The sequence below is a fragment of the Stenella coeruleoalba genome (genome assembly GCF_951394435.1).
Source record: "Stenella coeruleoalba genome assembly, chromosome: 14".
NCBI classification, from domain to species: domain Eukaryota; kingdom Metazoa; phylum Chordata; class Mammalia; order Artiodactyla; family Delphinidae; genus Stenella; species Stenella coeruleoalba.
The window spans coordinates 15918980-15942192 of NC_137160.1; the positions used below are offsets into that span (position 1 = coordinate 15918980).

Genomic DNA, 23213 nt, shown 5'->3' on the forward strand with positions numbered 1-23213 from the left:
ACACACCCCCCAAAAAAGAAGAAATTACACACCCAGGAAGGAACACAAGCCTGAAAACTGGGACATCCATGGTCTCCACTTGGCCTTACAAGTCTCTCCCATCTCTCTACCTCTTTGCTGGAAACCGAGGGGATAGAAGCCACTTACTAGGGTCTCTTCCTTCTCTATTAGAGGTTGTGTTGAGGGACTGTGTTCATTTGCTAGGGCTCCTGTAACAGAGCACCACAAACTGGCTGGTTGAAAACAACAGAAATGTATCATCTCATTGTCCTGGAGGCTGGAAGTCCTAAATTAAGGTGTCACCAGGGCCATGCTCTCTCTGAGGGTTCTAGGGGAGAATCCTTCCTTGCCTCTTCCAGCTTCTGTGTCTGCTGGCAATCCTTGGTATTCTTTGGCTTGCCAATGGCCATCTTCTCCCTGTGTCTTCACATCATCTTCCCTCTGTGCACATCTGTCTCTGTGCCCAGATTTCCCCTTTTAATAAGGACACCAGTCATACTGGATTAGGGCCACCCACTCCCCAACCTCCATGATCTCATTTTAACTTGACTACCTTATTTCCAAATAAGGTCACTTTCTAAGGTACCAGGGGTTTAGGACTTCATGTCTTTTTCAGGGGACACAATTCAACTCATAACATAGACCATCTCAGGAATTCCCCAGCAGTCCAGTAGTTAGGACTCGACACTTTCACTGCCGTGGCCTGAGTTCAATCCCTGGTCAGGGAACTAAGCCGTGCAGCGCGGCCAAAAAACAAAACAAAACAAAAGCAAAAACAAACAAAAAAACAAAAATAGACCACCTTGTAAAATGAACAAGGTTTGAAACACCTATAATGACAAACCCATGAACTGTGCACACCAGTGGGTCATACCATCCAGGATAAAGTTACGAGTCCACAAAGGTATCATAATAACACAAAAACAATTATAATGTACAAAACGACATACTGTGATTTTACCAAGAAAAGTGAGCATTAAAGCCTGAAGTACATTAAATTCACTACATTTGATGTTCTCCTATGATCACGGATATAGAAAATACATGCAGTATGAGACCCCCAAAATACAGATTTTTTTGCTAAAAAGTTACATTGGAGGGCAATTATTGTGCTACTAAACAGATTAACGCAGAGCTCTTTTATATAGTAAACACTCGGAACTGTTTTATATATTAAAGAACTTGTATACCTTAAACATTCACAAAAATCAGATTCACACTCCTTTTTGGGAACACAAGCCTTCGTTACATAAACAAGACCACACTTGCCTTTACTCATCAGCACCCACAAAGGGCCATCCACTCTTTTGGGTTTTACAGGAAGCTCACGGCCCTGCAGGCGCTGATCCCAGCAGGCACCGCTTCAGTTCCTGACATGGTTTCTCAATGAACAGCGTCAGGGCCAGCCCAGTGATGAAGGTCGGCAAACAGTGTCCAGAGAAAAGACAGAACTAGAGAGAAAGAGGGGCAGAGTGGACACAGTCTTACTACAAGATTCCTATTGCATTTGGAATAAGTGTACCATCCTGGCTATATGAAACAGATCTGTAAGACAAACAGTCCTAAACTTTAAAGATAAAGAGAAGAAAAGAAAGCTATTATCCTGTGCTGAAGCCCTCCCTTCAATAAAACAAAGAACAATAGGCTTTTGACAAACAAACAAACAGAAAATAAGGTTCTAATGAGCCAATAGTTTGCATTGTTCCGGGGAGAGCAAATTGTGTTGCTACAATGAGCTGAGAGCTGGGGCTGCCTCACCATGTTGATGTCGGTGTAGTGAATAAGCATCTCCTGAAGCCCATTGTAGAGGATGATGAAGATGGGTGCGCCAAGTAGCAAGCGTAGCTCATGCTGGCCAGGAAGCTCCAGCTATCCCAGGAAAGCAGCCGGTGCACCAGACCTGGAGGGAATAGGCACCCATTCATGGAGTTTCGAGGCCCTCCCTGGGTCTGGGAAGATGCTGTGTCATCACTGCTCCCTCTGGGTTCTGCCCCTAAGGCTGTCAACTTTCTACTAAGAAGGTCTTTTTCATTATAATTTTTAAGAGCACGTACTGAAACAAACAAAAACAAAAAAAACCCAACTTCCCATTGCAGCAATATGAAAGTAATAATAAGGGACACTAACATTGAGTTTACGGCCAGTTTAATCCTTAGTGGGTTTCAACCTCTGAGCACAAAACATTCCACATATAAAACAAGATGCAAAGTCCCTTTGCTAACCTGGGTTCTGATTCAAGGCGCACAACACGAGCTGCTGGGCCTTGGGACGAGGCTGTTAACATTGTCTGGCCTCAGACCCTTCGCCTTCTGTAACTTGGTATATCTTCTACAACTGGGTGTCCCATATGAGACCTACAAGCTACTCATGGCTATTTAAGTTAAATGAATGAAAATTTAAAACAATGAGAAATCCCTCTCTGAATAAGACCAATGGCTCTCTGCAGTGGGTTGGATAGTGGTCTCCCCAAAGCTTTGTCCACCTGGAACCTCAGAACTGGAAATAAGGGTTTTGCAGATGTAATTAAGGTAAGTAATGGGTGGTGAGATCATCCTAGATTAGGGTGGGCCCTAAATCCAAAGTGTCCTTGTGACAGACAGAAAAGGAGACACAGACACAGAGGAGAGACACAGGGAGATGGCCATGTGAAGATGGAGACAGAGATTGGAGTGATGCGCCCACAAGTCAAGGCATGCTGAGGACACAGGAGAGGATGGAAGAGATTCCCCCTCAGAGCTTCCAGAAGGACCTTGCCAACACCTTGATTTTGAATTTCTAGCCTCCAGAACTGTGAGAGAATCAATTTCTGTTGTTTCAAGCCACAAAAAAAAAAAAAGAAAGAAAGAAAAGAAAACATCCAGAGTAATCTTTTAAAATCATAAACCAGATCACGTCACATGGCATTTAGAATAAAATCCAGCTTCTTCCCCATGGCCTTGAAGGCCCTGCATGACCTGACCACTACCTTCTTCTCTGTCCTCATTCCCATCTCTCTCCTGCCTTGACCTTTGATCCCTATCTCACTGGTCTTCTTGCTGTTCGTCTCACCCACTAAACATATTCCAGACTGAAGATCGCTGCCTTAGCATCCCCTCTGCCTGGAGTGCTTTTGTACCACATATCTGCAAATGAACCCCTAATCCAGTTACCCTCCCACCCCTGATTTTTTTTTTTCTTTTAATTTTTGGCCTCACTGCACGGCTTGCAGGATCTTAATTTCCTGACCAGGGATCGAACCCACATCCTCAGCAGTGTAAGCACAGAGTCCTAACCACTGGACCACCAGGGAAGTCCCAGCACTGAGAAGTTTTAATCGAAGGAGTGACATGGTCAGAAGGTGACTCTTGCAACTCAACAAGACCAGCATGGTCTGCCTTGGCCATGACTGAAGATGATGGAAAAGATGATCTGAACCATCAAAATCCCTTCTTGTCCTGACAGTCTCAACTGAATACATCTTCTTCCTCAAATGTGACCACATGACCCAGCAATTCCACTACTGGGTATATATCCAAAAAAAACCCAAAACACTAATTTGGAAAGATACATGCACCCCAGTATTCATAGCAGCATTATTTACAATTGCCAAGATATGGAAGCAACCTAAGTGCCCATCAACAGATGAATGGATAAAGAAGGTGTGGTGTATACATAAAATGGAATACTACTCAGCCATAAAAAAGAATCAAATCTTGCCATTTGTGATAACATGATGGATTTGGAGGGTATTATGCTGAGTGAAATAATTCAGACAGAGAAAGACAAATACCGTATGATATGATCTATATGTGGAATCTAAAAAGCACAATAAACTAGTGAATATAACAAAAAAGAAGCAGACTCAGATATACAGAACAAACTAGTGGTTACCTGTGGGGAGAAGGAAGGGGGGAGAGGCAAGATAGGGGTAGAGGATCAAGAGGTACAAACTATTACATATCAAATAAGCTACAAGGATATATTGTACAACACAGGGAATGTAGCCAATATTTTATAATAACTATAAATGGAGTATAATCTTTAAAAATTGTGAATCACTGTATTGTACAACTGTACCTTATATAACGTTGTACATCAACTATACTTCAATAAAATAAATAAATAAAATTGTGAAGAAGAAAAGCATGTTCTTTTATAAGTATACTTTTCTAAAGGTCATCAGGTGGACACATTTTTTAAAAATTTATCTAACCCAGCACATCCTACATTGACCTACTAATCAGTCTTGGTATCTTACAGATAGTGTTGGAGATACAAACCTAGAACATCAGTCACACCTATAATTGTGGTTGGCTAATAACAATACACCTTTGAATGATAAATTGCTCAAGAATGAGCCAGAGGGCTTATTCATCATTTGGATTAAAAGAGGTATGTATTATACACACTCAGGCTAATGACTGATAGTATTTACTAGCTCCACTGTACTGGTAAAACTGCAAATTTGTTTCATGTTCTAACTTAACCTAAGTCACTCCTCTCTAATCCTGATGGACATTAACCAGTTTGACCCAGCAGGACTGTCACATTAGACAGGAATACTGTGCTGTTTGTCACCACATCAGAGGTGGCCTGTACCAGGCCAGGGGGAGCAGTTGTTTATGTTCTGAGGCTCTGTCAACAGCTCAGGGTCACTGTCACCAAGTGGAGGTCATGTGATCCAAACAGACACCCATAAATGCAAATACGTCAGTCAAGGAGAACGCAACCCAATTCCTCTTTAACATCATTTCTCCATAGAAGGGAAAGCTTTTTAAATTGAAGTTAGGACTTCCCTGGTGGCGCAGTGGTTGGGAATCCACCTGCCAATGAAGGGGACACGGGTTCGAGCCCTGGCCCGGGAAGATCCCACATGCCACGGAGCAACAAAGCCCGTGCACCACAACTACTGAGGCTGCGCTCTAGAGCCCATGAGCCACAACTACTGAGCCCGCGTGCTGCAACTACTGAAGCCCGCGGACCTAGAGCCCATGCTCCGCAACAAGAGAAGCCACCACAATGAGAAGCCCGTGCACCACAAAAAAGAGTAGCCCCTGCTCAGTGCAACTAGAGAAAGCCTGAGTGCAGCAACGAAGACCCAACACAGCCAAAAATAAATAAATAAATAAAAATATTTTTAAAAGAAATTGAAGTTAAAGAACAACTCCCTCATCATTATATACTCATAAAACTCAAGAACAATTTGAACAATCAAACATCTTGGGGGTGGGCGTGGCTAGTGTAGAGAAATGAAGAGCAGGGGCTGTGGGCGGTGCCCGCAGGCCTGGGCTCACTTTCTAGCTGAGTGACCTTCACACGCTGCTTCATCTCCAAGCACCATTTTCCTCACTGAGAAACAGAGCTAATTATAGCTCTACCTGTAGCGGCGTGGCCAGTATTGCCCGAGACCACAGGGGTGAAGTTCCCCACGGGGCCGGGCATAAGCTTGTGCTCAGTAAGCAGGACTTTGTTATGTTCACTTCATCAGGTTTCTCCAGCCACCTTTGCTGAGGTTAACGGGTTTGGGTTCACAGGCCAAAGTTTAAACTCACCCTGATTATCTCCCAGGGGTATAAAGTTGTGTTGCCTCCACCTGGCTCTGATTCCGTGATTTCAGGCCTTCTGGGCAGTGCAGGGCCAGAACCTTTGCTGGGTGAATCCCGCCAGCCTTTCTCTGTCATTTGCTGACACCTCAAGCACCTCATGCCAAATAGAGAGGAATGGGGGAAAAGGTCGAGTGACTTGAATAGACATTTCTAATCTGGAGATGATCCCTTTCTTTCCATTTAAGCTCTTTTTCTGCCTGACTCTGAAAGCCAGGCTCAACAGAAACAGTGTCCCCAGTCATCAAAGGGCTGAAGGGGATGTTGCCAACTCTTCAGTCTCTACGCTCAGATGAGGAGACCAAAGCCCAGGCTGGGTGTGGTCAGTACTCTTGTCCCAGCACTGGTAATTTTTTTTCTCACGACATTACCCCCTACCTGTTCTTTTCCAATTTCTAAACTAGCTTCATTGGAGAGGCTGCAAATTTTTCTTTCAGAACCTGCATTTGTATATAAACCAGTGTAAACATCTAAACCAGAATATGTGAGTGGGTTTCCCCAAGTATATAAACAGATGGATGTTTTTGAATCACTATCAGTCATTCAGTAGCAAATAAAAGTCTCTCTGGGTACATATGTTTTCACACCGTCGCCTTTAACAGGCCAGTGTGTGAGCCCGGAGCAAGCCCCGTGCTGCGTCACTGCATCCTACTTCCGTAGCCCTCCTGACGCGCGAACAATACCCAGCCCACGGGGGCCGGTGGAGGGCCTGGTGACGGCAGCAGCAACTGAAGAGGCGGCGGACGCGTCACCCACCGTGTATGCCAGGGCAGCCACTAGGGACAGGGTCGACAGAGAGCAAATCCACCGCAGCAGAGCCTGCGCCTACAGGGAAAGGAAAGCCACCGTTCACAGCCCGTTCGGGCCATTGTGTATTTAATTCTTTTTACGCTCACTTTTTGTGTGTTATTAGTGACTTTAGGGGTCTATTTGTAAACCTCAGTCAGTGACCAAATCTGACCGAATAGAAAGTTCAGATTAGCGGTTACTGGGGTGAGGGTCGGGATGGGGTAGGGGACAGTGGGGGGGTGTGGCCACGAAGAGGCAGCACAAGGGTGACCTTTTTGGTGGCAGAGGAGTTCTGTACCTTGATTGTGGTGGTGATGGTTACACAAATCTACAGACGTGCTAAAATTGCACAGAACTATACACACACACAGACGAGTGCACATGAAACTGGTGGATCTAAGGTCTATGGATTGTGTCAATGTCAATGTCAATGTCTTGGTTGTGATCCTGTGCCACAGTGACCTTAATACATTCCTGGTGGGGAAACGCAGGTCAAAAGGGTACACAAGATCTCCTCTAGTATTTTTGCGACTTATGGTGACTCCTGAGTCATTTTTGGATGAAAGTTAAAAGAAAAAAGTAATGCTCTAACCCACTCCCACCACTCCTAACCTCCCCTTCTGTTCCTTAGCCAAATACAGCTCCGTGATTGCTTCTGCCCCCTACCACAAATGTGAGCGGCCCCGGCACACAGCCTGTACCTGGGCTGCACCTGTCCCTAGGGACATAAAATGGCGGAAGCAATGGGAGAATGGAGATGTTTCCAGCTCACAGAATAGCCCCGTGAGTTAAATCCTGTTACTGGGCTCAGTTCAAGATCTTAGATGTCACCTTACTTGACCTTTTTAGGCCCAGACCTATCTTCCAAGGGTCTCTCTTGCTTCTTTGTTCCAGTTCTCAAGGTGCTATGATGACATCTACATCAACCTGAACTAGCATCTTATCACTCTACCATCTTGTCTCTAAAGAGAAACTCTCCCCTCCTTGGGTCTCAGGTTCCTGCCCTAGGCCCCGGGTACAGGGCACAAAGTTACTTCCTCAGGGGCTCTCCACATGTCTCCTCTTAGCCTAGGGTCCCTTCACTCTTACTCAGAATGCACACTGGCTTTTTCCTACCACGTGGAACATGCCTCAGCTGCCTCCAGCTGGGACTCTGTGTTCTTATTTTCTGGCTTCTACAGTTGGTACTTGGCCTACTCGTCCCATCGAAGTCATTCCTCCAGCTCTGCTTGACTTGGGTTCTAGCTCCATGCTCCCTGGTCCTGACCTGGTCCTCTGAGTGGTTCCCAAATGCCCCATCCTCATCTTAGGTTTTCCCCTCTGCTCACACCCAGTTTCTCCCTGGGCACCATGAACCTGGACTACGCGAAAGCACCTCTTGAATGGTCCTTTGTTTTAATCTACAACTGAATTGTGCATTTTCAGGGGAATATCATAACTCCAACCTATAGGAAAATACACATGTAGCACCTGTGTATCCATTCCTTCCAATAAAGCCCTAGCTCCTGTTCCTGCTATGAGCAACACGAGATTTTCCAAGGACCAGTGCCTCATCTCTAGAACGTTTAGGTGAGGTACCCACAAGACCTAGGCAAACCAAGGTAAGGCCTAGCAGTGGGGATTTGGGATCAGCATTGCCCCCTAATAATGCAAGGGAATTCTTGGCCTTTCTTCCATTGAGAAGCAAATTATCTGTCATTCATTTATTGAGTGATTTCAGAACCAGGTGCTAGAAATTCAGAGGCAAATAAGACATGTTCTGCCCTCAAGGTCTTATGGATCAACAAAAGTCATATGAAAAGGTTTTGCACAGTTCAAGGCCAAGGTAGTATTTTAAATAGATTGCCCTGTGGGTGGATTTGACATCAAGAAGACAAGAAGCAATAAAACTAGTGAAGAAATCCAAGTAAGAGATGAGACGAGCTTCAGCAAGGTCAGTTGGAAAGGCTACGAGAGGATGGCAGGAGAAACAACCTGTGGGGCTTGGTGGGTGATCGCATGGGGAGGAGTGGGCAACGAGGAGGAGGCATCCCACCCGTCAGAGCCTTGGTACAGAGCCAGAGAAACCACTGATACGGGGAAACACACCCAGTAGGATGGCAATGGCAAACCCCTCTTCTGGAACTTCATGATTAGGTGGGTTGGATTTTTTTTTTTTTTTTTTTTTTGCGGTACGCGGGCCTCTCGCTGCTGTGGCCTCTCCCGTTGCGGAGCACAGGCTCCGGACGCGCAGGCTCAGCGGCCATGGCTCACGGGCCCAGCCGCTCCGCGGCATGTGGGATCTTCCCGGACCGGGGCACGAACCCGTGTCCCCTGCATCGGCAGGCGGACTCTCAACCACTGCACCACCAGGGAAGCCCAATTTTAAATAGTTGTTTCTGGTGGCTGGTATGCTGGGATAGCTCTAAAAATGTGGTTCCCAGAGGTGAACCTCTTCTGAAAGGAGTGAACCTCTTCATGGAAGCACTTACAAAATTCGGTTGCTTGGGCCACACCCCCGGAGATTCTGACTCCATTGGTCCAGGATGGTGCTTGCTGGAAGCATCAGTGGGATTTCAAATCTCCCCAGGTGACTCTCATTTGCGTCTGGAGTTGAGAACCGCTGGGCTACACAGGGGCCAGCCTCCTTCTCGGTCACCTGGCTATGCCCACAGAGGCTGATGTCATGACGAGAAGGGCATGATGCTTCCCTGGTCAAAAGGCCTGGGGTGTAGTTAGTCACTCATTCATTCATCTATTCCACTCACAATACATTTTGAGCACTTTTGCGCCAGACACGGTTCTGGGCTATTTTACATCAGGAGGTCAGTGAAGGTTGCTCTGAGAAGGTGATGTATGCACAGACACCTGTAGGAAGTGAAGGAGCTAGCGCTGCCAAGATCTAGGTTCTAAAGGAAAGTATTCTCCTGTGAGGGAATGGCAAGTGCAAAGGCCCTGAGGAGGGAGCATGTTGGGTGTGTGGAAGGAAGGAGGCCAGCGTGGCTGGGCCTGAGTCAGCAAGCAGGGAAGTGATAGATGAGGTCAGACGGGGATTCTGCCTTGAGACCAATGGAGGAATTTGAGCAGATGACTGACAGGATCCGATTTGCATTTTCATCTCTTTGACTGCGGCCTTGAGAATAGATTAGCAGGAAATCTTATCAGTTTCTCCTGTAGAAGACTCAGGGTGGTTATAAGGAAGAAGTGTTATATACACCCCCATTGGAAAGGCAAAATAGCATAGTGGGTAAGGTCCCAGGTTCAGCTCACAACCGTATCACTTACTAGGCGTGTGACCTTGAAGAGGTAACCCCAGCTTCCTTAAATTTCAGTCTATCTATTCCATAATAGAGATTCCAAGCGGCAGTTCGCCGCTGGAGGAGAAACGCAGTACGGCCACTTGGGGGCGCTCCTTTCCTCCGAGAAGTATTTCAATGGGCAACAGTGAGTTCCCTGTGTTTTCAGAGCAGACCCCCAGCACAAGTTGAAAGGTTCAGAAGTTTGGAAACAAACACGCAATCAACTTTCCCGTCAAGGCCGAACAGTTCCCACCCAGGAGTTTTTCCAGGAACCGATGTGCACAGTGCAAAGAGCCTGGCATCCATACAGCAGCCCTGCCTGGGAGGTCCTGCACAGTCCGAGGGCAGGCGAGGGATAGAGCAGGGCGGGCTGGGAACCGCGGTTACCTTGCTTCTGACGGAGCTGCTACCGGAAGGTTATAAGCCAGTGTGAGCAGCAGAGGCGGTGAAAGATGCCAAGAACAGCGTGGCCCCGAGGAGGACAAGGGTGTGTTGATTTCTGCAAAGAAGAAAGGACGTTCACTTTCCTTCACCGCAAAATGTGTGGACACGAAAGACTTGCAACCTTGGCAATCAGAGGCGCTTCCTGCCAGCCTGCCTTTGAGAGAGGCTGCCATGGGCGCAGCTGTGGCCGAGTGGGGCCGGAGCTGGGTTGGAGTTAGAGAGCCTCAGTTAGCCTTTAGTCTTGACCATTTACTAGCTGCCGGGCCCCGGGCAGGGCCTTGAACTTGAATTTCTTCATCTTCACCCTGAAACTTACTGTGCAGCTCAAAAGGAGACCATGCTTGGGAATCTCCCTTGCCACCCATGAAGCACTGTATGGACAGACGTGGTGGTTGATTCAGGAGACAGGCACAGGTGGGACACAGGGACCCTCCACCCACCCGAACGGAGAATCTGACAGATATCAGGGTGCAGGTACTTCATGTGGAGGTAGGAATAAGGGATGGGGTTGGAATAGGGAAGCAGGAAGGCCAATGCAAAGATGCAGTATCATGGTGGCCAATGCCAGAATGTTCTGTGGAGCCAACTCAAAACTGTCCTGGGCGATGAAAGAAAGAAGCATTTTCCTACTGTCTTCTATACCCCCTTGGGTCAAAGGTGGCCCCACAAAAATTAACTCCTCCACAGTCTGGGACTCTGCACGTGTAAGGCTGAGAGGGTTCCTGAAGGAGTCCCAGCTGTAGTATGTGGGCAGTTCTGGGGCAGGAAATGAGATTTCGGGACACAGGTTCAGAGCAAGGCACTGTTTGGTTGTATCTACTTGGAATTGTGAGGGTTGGGACCAGGAGGCTCTGCAGTGCTATGGAAGAATTGTCAAACACAAGTGCCAAACCAACCAGCACAATCCTGCCTTTAGCAGTCCTATTTCAGTGCTCGAAGTTGCCATGGTTCTTCCCGAGGAAGGGATGAGATACCATTTGCTTAACACCACAGTGATACAGGGAGCAAATTATTTTTATCTAGAGTGGCAATTCTAGTTTAGTGTTAATGCTTGGAATGGAAGAGGAATCCTAGCTCAGTGGTGCAGTGATTGACTAGTAATGTCTGCCATGAGTGTGGGCAGGAAAGGTATGGTAACAATGCTGTATGTTTACCGTGCCTTTTGCCAGACCCTCCAGTTCAGTCCTCCTTGAATTACTAGAATTCTATAAGAGTGTGTTATCTGAAGGAACAAAAGCCCTACCTTTTATACCTCTTTCCATTTAGAGGCTAAATGTAGTAGCATAGTCACAAGTTTGGGTAATGCTGGTTTTTAGCTGAGGAATTGAAATCTACCTTCCATGACAGCCTCTCGGAAAGATGCTGACATTGGGGCCAGGATGCCTCAGTCATAAGGACACTCAAGTAGGTTCCCACCAGGTCTAGAGGGGGGAGGTACTAAGAACTCACTGTCCTCTGTGGGTGGTAAACCATTCAGTCAGGCCATCCAGTAAAAACCCACATCCACCCAAAGAAATATTTGTTTAACTCCCTGAAGGACTGGAGCCCAAACCATGGTACCTCTTCTCAGGAGTCAGACAGGTCTCCACTAGCTACCACCGCTACAAAGACTCTAATAAAAGCTTCCTAATACAGACTATTATGGGCTGGATTGTGTCCCTCCACCCCCCGCACCCACCCAACCACATTCTAAACCCCGGGACCTCAGAGTGTGACTCTATTTGGAGATGGGGTCTTCAAGAGATAATTAAGGTGAAATGAGGTCATTGGGGTGGACCCTAATCCAATATGACTGGTGTCCTTATAAGAAGAGGAGATTCGGACACAGATACCCCAGAGGGAAGACCGTGTGATGACCCAGGGAGAAGACAGCCATCTACAAGCCAAGGAGAGAGGCCTCAGAAGAAACCAACCCTTTCTCCACTAAACACCCTGACCAGCAGTCAGGGCATTCTGCTGCCAGTGCCCCTCGGAGGGAGCCAGGAGAGGCTCGCCCTTTCTCCTTGGCTGGGGCTTCAGGGCTGGCCGAGCCACACACCTGCCCACCTGTACCTGCAGGCACCCGCCATGTCTCCAGAGCCCTTCCAGCAGCCACAGCCCATCACAGAGGGCACGTGCTAGCTCCCATATGTACGATCTCGCTTTCTCCTCTGGCCCTGATGTGAAGTGTATCGTCTCCATCTCACAGACATGAACAATGAAGATGAGAGTCCAGCGACTTACACTGGGTCCCCCAGCTGGTAATTTATCAGTCATGATTTGAACCACATCTTCTGACTCAAGCTCACTATACCAGCAAACTACCTCTGTACCTAGTGGAAGCACGGAACAATGTTTTATAAGTGGTCAGCCAAAAACTCTTCTACATTTGAAGTTAGGAAGCTTCACGTGCTTCAGATATGCATGTAAATAGACAGATCTGCCTTTTAAAAAGTATTCAATTCTTAGGATACATTAAAATTTGGAAGGACTTCCCTGGCAGTCCAGGGGTTAAGACTCCACACTCCCAGTGCAGGGGGCATGGGTTTGATCCCTGGTTGGGGAACTAAGATCCCGCATGCCGTGCAGCGCCACCAAAACAAAAACAAAAACAAAAAAAACAAAAAAACTGGATGCATTTTCCTTGCCCAGGATACTTGAGTCCTTGCATGTGGCTGGAGTGGGTAACATCATGGGTCAGCCTGTGATTTAAATGTCTCCTTGCAAAGGGCATTAACAGGTAATTGTGAAACAGAGCTGGTCAACAAATATTTGGAATTCAGCTCCACTGCTAGTAATCAAAGACTTACAAATTAGATGTGAAAAATGAATTTTTCTTACATATCTTAAAATAACAAGGTTTTCATTTGGGGTTTTTTAAATTATTAATAGTCCATATTGGCGATGGTGTAATTAGATGGCCAGAGGACTGAATATTGATACAGCCTTTAAGGAAAGCAATTTGTCATCATACTTCAAAAGCCCAAAAGACTCATGCCCTTTGACCCAGTAATTCTTCTTAAGGATATGCATTCTAGAAATATCAGCGTTGGAGACAAATGGTTACCACAAAAATGTTTATGAGACTGTTATTTACAAAATTGGAAATAATCTAAGTATTTAACACTAGGGGAAGATATAGGTAAACCATAGTTCATGCATGAAATGGAATGTTATACAGACATTAAAAGTATGTTAACTTAAAAAATAAAATAATATGGGAAAATGCTTATATCGTAAAACTATTAGAAGAAAGATCTAAAGTATTTATGCAGAATCCTTTCGTGTATAAAAAAACTGTGCAAAATAAAAGATCAGAAGAATAAACATCAAAATATGGATAGCAAAATCACCTCTCCTTAAGTGAGGAAACAGGTCTAAGGTGATTGTTTTTTCCCTTTTTTATCCTAATATTTTCCAATGTTTCTTAAATTGAACATGTATTTTAACAAAAAGAATAATAAATCTTTTAAAATATGGCATGCGCAGTCCACAAACTATAATTCTCTCGTGAATTACTGAGGCCTTAAGAGTTTTTCTAAAACTAACAAAAATTAAGGTGATAAACATCCAACGTGGGGAAGCAGGTACACTGATGCATTGCTTGGGACACTATAAATTACTCCACCTTTCTGAAGAGTAATCTCACAATATGTAACAAGCACCGCAAAATTGTTCCTACCCTTTGACCTAGTAATTCCACTTGGAAATAACCCCCCGAGGAAATAAGTACAGAAGAGGAAAAAGTAGCATATGTTCAAAGACATTAGTTGAAGTGCCATTCATAATCATAAAAAATTGGAAACAGGGACTTCCCTGGTGGCGCAGTGGTTAAGAATCCGCCTGCCAATGCAGGGGACACGGGTTCGAGCCCTGGTCCAGGAAGATCCCACATGCCGCGGAGCAACTAAGCCCATGCGCCACAACTACTGAGCCTGCGCTCTAGAGCCTGCAAGCCACAACTACTGAAGCCCGCGCACCTAGAGCCCATGCTCCACAACAAGAGAAGCCACTGCAGTGGGAGCCCGTGCACCGCAACGAAGAGTAGCCCCCACTCCCCGCAACTAGAGAAAGTCCGCGTGCAGCAACGAAGACCTGACGCAGCCAAAAATAAATAAATAAATATATAATAATTTTTAAAAAAATTGGAAACAATCTAGGTGCCCACCATAAAAAATGGTATATAAATCCTGAAACTAACAAGTAAGCAGGTCATGTCCAGATGCGGAAATGTTTCTAAGAACAGTGGAAAAAACTGAGACCGGATATGACAGACACACTGATTATAACTCTGCAAAAATACAGACTGATTGTGTAGGACAAAGATTAGAGGAGAACTCAGAAGAAGTAAACAGTGGCGGGTTTGGTGTCCTCGCTCTTCTGGAAAGTTCGTTTCCTAAATCGTAAAAGCTGCTTTGCCCAGAACTGGAGACTCTCTGAACAGTTTTATGTAAGAGGCCACACGGGGAGAAACACGTGCTCCAATTAGACTCACTTTCCGTGGATGAAGACGATCACCGGGGTCACGAGATGGAACTGAAAGTCATTGGCAAGATACCACGTCCAGCCGTTGCACTGGAAAGAAACCAGCAAAGCTCACTTCTCTCCTTCATGTACCAGCTCTGCTCCGCATCGGTTCACCTTCCTGGACCAGGAGGAGGAACTCAGCAGGCGGGTGGGCGAAATTTCCATGGGAATAGAAAGGACTTTGAGTTACAGACATTTCACATACCTCATCTCAGCTAATCGCTATAACAATCCCGGGGGAGTAGATATTATTACCATTTTACAAACTGGAAATTCAGACAACTTTTCTCTCTTGTTGAAAACAACAATAATAGCTAATCTCCCAGGACAGTGGTGGGAACTAAATTCCATCACGTTTCACGGATGTAAGGATCAATTATCCTTACGGTGCGCTGGAGTCAGAGGGTCGATGTTGTTCTCTCTTCCTTGCCTTCCTGCCCTCCCGCAACTCCAGGTGGAGAGAATGTGTTCATTTAGAACGGAGGCCTGGCTGCAGGCGAGCTTTTGTGGGAAACCCCAGAGGTCCCACGCATGATTGACAGGAGATCGGGGGCCAAAGCCACCAGGCGGTTACCTGTATTTCTAACTCAATGTGAGGCAATTCCTGCGGGCAGTTCTCTCCAGGGCTTCAGAGATAAAAGGCGCCTTGGCCTCCCCTCCCACGCCCTCAGCCCCAGGGAGACCAGACTTATCCAAGACAAGTGACAGCTTTCCTTGTTCCACGTATGGCCCAAGCCAGTCTGACTCTGGGAAAACAGCCCAGCCTCTCCTCCTGGACCCCGTCACAGACGTGGGTCCACAGGAAGGCAGTTAGACAGTGATGTACACCCCGTCGAAGCTGCTGGGCACTTGTGAACTAGAGGCAGCCGTCTGGTTGGCCAGCGGTTATGCAGCCGCGCTGTAGCGATGCTCCTTTCAGCTGTGCTTTCAAGGTGAAAGCAGTGACATGGTTTAATTACAGCTATTTCACTTCCAGTTGCTCCAGACTCATTAGGAGGCAACTAGGGCTTTAAGGAAGCCATGACCAACATATACAGACGTTGTTGCTCTGTCAGATCCTGCTGGGCATGGGATAGAATTCATTCTGGGGAGGGGGTGGTGCCGCGTTCCGTCTCATTACTGGTTCTCTGGGCGGAGATGAAGAAAGTGTCCTTCCCCCTGGGGCGACACGGACCACGACGGAGGAGCGGGCGGCTGTGTCCGGGGCAGGCACCGAGATGGCTGTCCCCCCAGACCCACTCCCCTGCCCCCGCTCCGCTTTCACAGCAAGTGCCCCATCAGGGATGGTGCCGTAACTCCCACCCCATCACCAGAGGCTAGTCTTCCCACCCACAGCATCACTATTACTCCAGAGAATATACCAGAAGAAAGCGGATCAGACTCAGGTTGGCTCTGGGAAAGTTCACCAAACCATGTGAAGGGAGACACCGGATTGCACCTCTCTGCCCTTTCACGGCCAATGACTTAAAACTCACCGCATCCTGGACCGACAGGAAGTTATCTAGCAACAGCAAATTCGGCCACCACGCTTGCTGGCCGTTCTCCAGGTGGAACTCGGGCACTTCCCAGACGGGTCTCCAGGGCACAAGGGAGAACAATCTAACCGAAAAGCACACTGAATACAGGTGAAGAGGCTGCAACCTGGCAGGAAAAAGCTGGGCGAGAGGGTGACTCTCCACAGAGGTTCCATTCGGTCCCCCGGGTGGGCACATAGCGGTGACAGATAAGATGTTCGAAAACAGATTATACTGCGTGGGCGACCACCTCCCCACACACCCCCCAAACCTGCATACATTTGTGGGTTCAAAAGCTTTTCTTGAGCTCCTGTCATGTGCTGGCGCAGGTGCTACTTATGCAAAACTACTGTTATTCACGGAGTAAGTCGTACGTGTCAGCCACTGTGCTAGGAGCTTCCTAAACCTCAAAATACTCCTGTCAGGTAACTATGACCTCGATCCTACTAATGAGGAAATTATAGCTCAGAGAAGTTTGAGTCACTTGCCCCAGATGGTCCAACCACGTAGCAGTACTGAGATCTGACATTGTTGCATGCTCCTTCCACGAGGCCTCCCTAGATGAAAATCACTTTCCAGTCTCCCTCTTCTCCTCCCTCCCTTCCTCACTTTATTTCTTCCTTCCTCCCTCATACACTACCTGCTTCCAAGCAGGATTTGCAGCAGCTACAATGATGATGAACAAGGCACTAGATGTCTAGACCGGAGCTGTTCAATAGAATATAATTGGAGACAGGTCGGCCACTTGGTTAACATCTTCTAGTGGCCACATTTTAAAAAGTCAAAAGTACAATTCATTTTAATAACATACTTTTTCAGCCAATATATTCAAAATATTATCCTTTCAACAGATAACCGATATAAAAAAATATTGAGCTGTTTTACCTTATTTTTCTTTTACTGAGTCTTTGTTTAGCCGCACCATGCAGCTTGCGGGATCTCAGTTCCCGGGCCAGGGACTGAACCCAGACCACGGCAGTGAGAGTGCAGAGTCCTAACCACTAGACCACCAGGGAACTCCCTTACCAAGTCTTTAAAAGCCGGTGTGTATTACACACTTGTAGTACATCTCACTGGTCCACCCGTGTCTGGTGGCCGCTATTGGACACCGTGGGAGGCATGTGCAATTCTGGCGTGGATTCTGGGTGGGCCTCCATCAGAGTCCTCTTTTTTAAAAGAACATATGTAAGACTGCAGGTCTGTGCAACAAGGATAGAGCACGTGGCCCAGCAGCACCTCTGAACATCTCGGAAGGGGCGTCAGGGCCTGGGGTGGGGTATGACAGACAGGGAGGGCAGGGCAGGGCTGCTGGGGGAGCAACCCCCCACAGAGATAGGGGTCAGCACCCTGCCTCTGGTCTGCACCTAGACCCGGACCTGTGGGACTCTTCTCCTCCCCACAGTGATGACATCCTTCAAGAGAGCGCCAGGTGGGCGGGGGAGTGGTGGGTATTGGGGAACAGAGCTGAAATTGCTGATCCGATTCAGAGAGAAAGGACGCCAGCTATGCCAAGATGCAACTTCCCAGATCAGCTCAGGCGACAGCCGCAGAGTCCTCACTGGGTCCTGGGTCCTGCCAGATGAGGCATCTGACCACGCTGCTTTGCAGCTGCTCCCACAGGCCTCGGGCTCTCACCTCCCGGCCTACCTTCCCACCATCTGTCCCCTCCATCTCCCCAGGGAGAGGAAGTCAGCCCCCTGCTCCCCTCTGAACCAGAGTTCAGGTCAGATGTCCTCAGGAGAGGACAGGGTAGAGGCCAGTGTCCAGCCCCAGGCAGCCTCCAAGCTGGGGCCAGTGGGGGTGGGTGGAGGCTGCTGGGTGGACTGTGCCTGGGGAGGTACAGGGGAAGGAACGTGAAACATGGTTTCTAGTTTTGTCTAAATTTTTCACACTGAGAAAATCATATAATTTCTCCCTTTGCTCTTCTGTGGAAAAGGGGGCCGATGGTTCCTTAAATTCTTCTAAGAAGGAGGATGGTTCCTGCCTCCTAAGATTTTCTGAGAATCAAAGGAGATCGATAAGAAAACTGAAATGTGGGAAGCGTCATATAAATGTACATGCGCTTCATTTTTGTCCGACCTTGAAGTTTTAAAGTCAAAGTGGGTTTTCAAAGACTAAAAAGTGTGACACCAGCCAGTGTCATGGGGGTGTGAGAAGCAGGCCTTCTCGTACCTGGCTGGTGGGAAAGTCCATTGGAAGATATCCATCAGAACGTTAGATGCACCGAATCATGGATTCCACTTGTAGGAATTTACCCTGCAGACGTGCCCAGACAACTGGGCAAAAATGTATAGACTTTGCATCATCGTCTAAGATTGCAAAAAACTTGGAAATTACCTTCATGCCCATTCATGGGGACCGGTTAAATACGTGGTGGATGGGCCACCCACATGGCGTCATCCCAGGCAACCTTAAAATCAGTGAGGTGAGCCCTTTCATGCAAATATGCCAGCACTAAATCATTAAATAAAAAAAGCTATGCGCAAACTAATGCTGCATTCAGTGTAATCCTATTCATGGGGACAGGGGACGGGGTGGGGAAAGTACATGTAAACAATATGTGGAAAATCCCTGCAAGAATGAATTCATAAGAAACTGTTAACACAGGTGTCCTGTGGGAGGTAAGACTGGAAGGGGTGCCTTTATTTTTAGTACATGACCTCTGTTTTAGTTAGACATTATTATCAACAATTTTTTTAATCTACTAAACTAATTTTTAACATGTGGCTCCTAGTTGGAATAATCACACAGCTGTAAGGGTCTAGAGCCTCTACTCTCCTCGTTCCCGTGAGATAACATCTGTAAGGGCTTACGCCTAGAAACTGGGTTTTTGCCTTTTCTATAACTTGCAGTAGCCCGCACGTGGGCCCCCCTCTTCTGCCCTCTCCCCAGTCTCTTCTCTGCCCTGCGGCCAGAGCGATGCTTGCAAAATGTAAATCTGACCATGCCACTCCCCTACAGGAATCCTCCGAAGGCTTCTGCTCTCAGGATAAATGGAAAGTCCTAAAGACAGCCCACTGGCCCTACAGACCTGGGCCATCTGCTCCCCTCCCCTCCCCTCCCCTCCCCCTCTCTGCCCTCATTCCTTCTGTTCTCCAAGACACTTGCTCCACTCTGGCACCTCTGGGCTCTTTGAGATTCTGCAAACACATCAACCACGGCTCCCACCTCAGGACATTTGTTCTTGGTTCCCTTCCATGGATCCTTCTTTGCTCACGGAATTTTTTTGCTGAGAACATTCCTTTAATTCCTTCAGGGTCCTCGATAAATGTCACCTTCCTTGACTACCTTTCCGGAGGAAGACCCTCTGTCTTTCTTCCTTCTCCACATTATCACTTTGTGGCTCTTATCATCACCGACCTATTATAAATGGATTTGCATATTGCAACTTAGTGTTGCATATTTGTTTATTTATCTATTGTCTATCTCTAGTCACTAGACTGTAACCCCCATGCCAGAGGCACTTGCACGGCTTCTCAACTGCTGAATCCTCAGAGCCTAGAACGGTGCCTGGTACATAGTGGACCCTCAATAAATACAGAAAGAGCGAGTGAGCAAATGATCTTACTTCCACTCTTCTTGGAGTTAAAAAGGCAAGTAATAAATCATAATTGAGTAAGAACAGTGAGTCTTGCCATCGTGAATGAGAACATCAGAATAGCTAGGAGCAGGGCTGCTTGTTCACTGGGTTTACCTTAAAGAGGGTGCTTTAAGGTTGGTGACGCTTCCCTTATTTTTCTTTTGTGTGTGTGTTCATTTTGTTTTATTTTTGGTGTGTTTGTTTGTTTTTTGAGCCACACCACTCGGCTCGTGGGATCTTAGCTTCCCAACCAGGGATTGAACCCGGGCCCTCGGCAGTGACAAAGTTTCGTCCCGGGTTGGACTCACTCTCCTCCTGGCTCCCATCTGGCACTCTTGCTCTTCAATCCGCAGCTCCAGGAGTTTTCTTCTGAAGCAAGAGTCCCAGGCAGAACCCACCAGGCCATTGGATCCCACACCCCAACCCCTAACAACCCATCTTGGCATTTATCACTAAGAACCCTTGGCCAGCATGCCAGTCCCTCTCCTCCAAAAGATCACAGGGCAGGACAGGCTACTCAACCCAGTGCCATGTGCCCAAAAGATATTGAAAGAGTAAGCATTCCGTCAAGCATTCAGAACGAGGACTAGATTTAATGGAGCTTGGGGCACGTGGGATCTTCTGCCGCGGCACGCAGGCTCTTTGTTGTGGCACGCGGGTTCTCTCAAGTAGTGGCGTGCAGGTTTTTAAAATTTTTTCTCTCTATAGTTGTGGCGTGCGGGCTCCAGAGCGCGTGGGCTCTGTAGTTTGTGGCACTCAGGCTCTCTCATTGAGCCGTGCGGGCTCAGTAGTCATGGCGTGCGGGCTTAGTTGCCCCTCAGCATGTGGGATCTTAGTTCCCCGACCAGGAATCGAACCCGTGTCCCCTGCATTGGAAGGCAGATTCTTTACCACCAGACCACCAGGGAAGTCCCTATTTTCATTTTTGAGATGAGAAAACTCAAGCACAGAAAGGTTGAGACACTTACTCAAGGTCACACAGCTGCTAAATGATTGAGCCAGAATGCAAGTCCAGGCAGACCAGAGTCAGACCCTACCTAGTCCATCTGACGAACCCAGAAGATTGTTTCAAAGCTTCCCTTCCTGTTTTGTGACAGTGCAGTGTAACAAGAGAGCCATGGCCCCTAAGTAATGAGATCTGGGCTCAGCAACAAACCATGATTTAGAAAGTATATAAACGAAGGGTTTGGGTTACATGAGTTGAAGTTCCCTTTTCTCCTCAAACTTCTGCTGTCTCATTACATCACTGCCACTCTGCTATCCCATTGGTTCCATATTCTGTCCCAATATTGTATTCCTTTCTGCTCCGACCAACCACACATTAGTTCTGCTTGACAGTGGAATGACCATCGTCCCAAGCTTCAAACAGCCCCTCTCCCAGTTGTATCTTATTCTATTTTTATCATTACCATTAGTCTCTTATTTACAGGATCCAATTGCTATTAATTTATATGAGCCATACAAATTCTGTCGAACATAGATTCCATGAGAATCTGACTGTATGTTTATTGAAACCTGCTGTCCATCAGCTGAGGAATAAGGGTGTTTTTGCTGGTTTAATATAGTTCAAGTTCTATTAGGACAAATACCATGAATAAGGCTTCCGTGGTTGCACAGTGGTTAAGAATCTGCCTGCCAATGCAGGGAACACCAGAGCCCTGGTCTGAGAAGATCCCACATGCCACGGAGCAACTAAGCCCGTGCACCACAACTACTGAGCCTGTACTCTAGAGCCCACGAGCCACAACTACTGAGCCCGCGAGCCACAACTACTGAAGCCTGCGTGCCTAGAGCCTGTGCTCCGCAGCAAGAGAATCCACCACAATGAGAAGCCCGCGCACCGCAACGAAGAGTAGTCCCCACTCGCCACAAATGGAGAAAAGCCCACGTGCAGCAATGAAGACCCAATGCAGTCAAAAATAAATAAATAAAATAAATAAGTTTAAAATAAACTAAAATAAAATCTAAAAAAAAAAAAAGTACCATGAATACTGGTATCTTCCACTGGCAAAAGCCATTATACCAGCAAGAGCAACCGTATTTAAGGAAGAAAATTATTTTTCTCAGTTTATTTTTCTTGGAAAATTCTTTCAAAAGAGGGTTAAAGACTAAAAATTAATAAATGATTACATAGCAACAATGAATTAAGAAGTTATATAAATAACCTACTTTGTAAGGCAACTGAGAAAGTATCTGAGTATGATTTTAGGGGTTATTCCTTTGTCTGAATTCCAATGCATCTTTAAAAAGGACCTTGCACTTAACCAGCCACTGAAAGAAAGAGAAGAATAGATCACAGGAATGATTTATCAGTGATACAGTTCATGGGTTAATTTGGTTGTCTCTCTCAGGACACAGTAAGTTACGCTGCAGTAATAAAACATCTTCAAGTCTTAAAACCATTATGTTTTTTTTCTTGTTCATGGTACACGTCCATGGCCAGTCACCTTGGGCTCAGCAACTTCCTCACTATGGGAGGCAGGCTGATGCAGCGGCCACTAACTGCTAGTTCAGCAGTGACCATGGCAGAGGACATAGGACAAGAGTGTTCTGGAGGGCCTCAAGTTAATAAGTAAATGTTCTAGCCCAGACGTGACATGCTTAAAGTTGTTAGCGTAATAGTAAGACCAGGTACTGCTCATGCGTCAAACCTAGTGATGGAGCCCACCCAAGCATCATGGGGCCAGGAAGTGGAATGTTACCAAGTACCTGGAGGGAGGAGAGCCAGAAATACTTGGTGATTGACACTAATAACAACCACATTGGTCTTTTGAAGTAATAACATCAAGGCTTTCCATTTCTGTAGTGTCACATCATTTTCAAAGCACTTTCACTAATGGTGTTGGTTTTGCTTCTCCAGCCATACCAAACAACTCTGCAGTAAATGTTTGTTGAGTGAATGACTGAATAGATGAATAAACAGCCCTGCTAGGCAAAAGGGAAAGTATTACCATCCCTGCTTACCTAGTCGGGAAATTGAGACTCAAAGACTAAGTGGGCTGCCCAAGATCCCAGTTAGAATTCTTCTTAACCAACGTATCCTGATGACAAATTCATTACCCAGAACGTTCAGCTAAAGAAACTGAGGCGATGCCTTTGGCTTATAACTTGATGGTAAGCAAGTATGTGAGTGAGCTTCCCAACCATTCTTCCCCCAGTTTTGTTGAGTTATTATTGACATACAGCACAGTATAAATTTAAGGTGCACAGCATAAGGATTTGATTTACATACGTCATGGAGCAATGATCTCAATAAGTTCAGCAAACATCCATCATCTCATAGAGACACAAAATTAAAGAAATAGAAAAAAAATTGTTTTCCTTGCGATGAGAACTCTTAGGATTTCCTCTCTGAACAACTTTCATATAAAACACACAGCCGTGCTCATTATGCTTACCATGTTGTACATTACATCCCTGGTACTTATTGGTCTCAGCACTGCGAGTTTGTACCTTTTGAGTTTCCCAATCTTTTGACACTTATACCGATGACCCTTGTGGGTGTTTCACTAAAGAACAA

The 23213-nt window shown here is 46.6% G+C and overlaps 2 protein-coding genes across 2 annotated transcripts in view; one reads left to right on the plus strand and one right to left on the minus strand.

Moving 5' to 3' along the window:
- CCBE1 (collagen and calcium binding EGF domains 1) overlaps positions 1–23213 on the plus strand; it is a 524308-nt gene that overhangs the window by 462357 nt on the left and 38738 nt on the right. The gene's annotated exons all lie outside the window — the stretch shown is intronic.
- Positions 1326–23213, minus strand: part of LOC307196966 (O-acyltransferase like protein-like) — a gene marked incomplete at both ends in the record, with an annotated part of 63605 nt that continues 41717 nt past the window's right edge. Inside the window, 11 exon segments of the mRNA XM_079942445.1 lie at positions 1326–1451; positions 1759–1820; positions 1823–1900; positions 4579–4634; positions 6235–6407; positions 7038–7089; positions 10037–10087; positions 10089–10148; positions 14568–14647; positions 16075–16240; positions 21863–21964. Of these exon segments, the coding sequence (XP_079798571.1) occupies positions 1326–1451; positions 1759–1820; positions 1823–1900; positions 4579–4634; positions 6235–6407; positions 7038–7089; positions 10037–10087; positions 10089–10148; positions 14568–14647; positions 16075–16240; positions 21863–21964 (1006 nt within the window).